This window comes from Penaeus monodon, chromosome 24, assembly GCF_015228065.2.
Source record: "Penaeus monodon isolate SGIC_2016 chromosome 24, NSTDA_Pmon_1, whole genome shotgun sequence".
NCBI classification, from domain to species: Eukaryota; Metazoa; Arthropoda; class Malacostraca; order Decapoda; family Penaeidae; genus Penaeus; species Penaeus monodon.
This window is the reverse complement of record NC_051409.1, coordinates 31,856,438-31,857,073: the sequence shown is the minus strand read 5'-3', so window position 1 is coordinate 31,857,073 and position 636 is coordinate 31,856,438. Positions and strand designations below refer to the sequence as shown.

The following is a 636-nucleotide window of genomic DNA, read 5'->3' as shown; positions in this document are numbered from 1 at the left end:
AAAAAAAAAAACATAAAGAAACAAACGTATCAAAAACATACCCACCTCCGACCAACATATCTCCTATGAAATATACCCCCCCCCCTCTCACCGACATACAACCCCCTCCCACCAACATACCCCCTCCCAACATACCCCCTCCAACAACATACCCCCTCCCAACATACCCCCTCCCAACATACCCCCTCCCAACATACCCCATCCCAGCATACCCCCAACAACATACTCCCTCCCAGCATACCATCCCATCCCATCATACCCCCTCCCAACATACCCCCTCCCAACATACCACCCCATCCCAGCATACCCCCAACAACATACCCCCTCCCAACATACGACCCCCTCTCACCAACACCCCTCCAACCATCTAAACTCCCTCTCTCCCTCCCTCTCTCTCCCCCAGACGCCCCTCGCTGTGCCGTTAGCCCATCCCTGCGTGGAGTAGGCCTACAGGAGCCTATCAACGTGACGTGTGAAGTTGATGCTGATCCAGTTGACGTCACCTTCACGTGGACCTTTAACAACTCGGTGCGGAGGGAGCAGAGCGAGATCGTGGACAGCAAGAGGTGAGTCTTGGGGAACAGCGTCGGGATTTTTTTTTTTGGGGTGTTCTTTCCTGTGGTTGTGGTTGTTGTG

The 636-nt window shown here is 53.9% G+C and overlaps 1 protein-coding gene across 1 annotated transcript in view; it reads left to right on the top strand.

Moving 5' to 3' along the window:
* LOC119588953 (nephrin-like) overlaps positions 1 to 636 on the top strand; it is a gene marked incomplete at its 5' end in the record, with an annotated part of 72,188 nt that overhangs the window by 40,099 nt on the left and 31,453 nt on the right. The window contains 1 exon segment of the mRNA XM_037937562.1: positions 404 to 566. Within this exon segment, the coding sequence (XP_037793490.1) occupies positions 404 to 566 (163 nt within the window).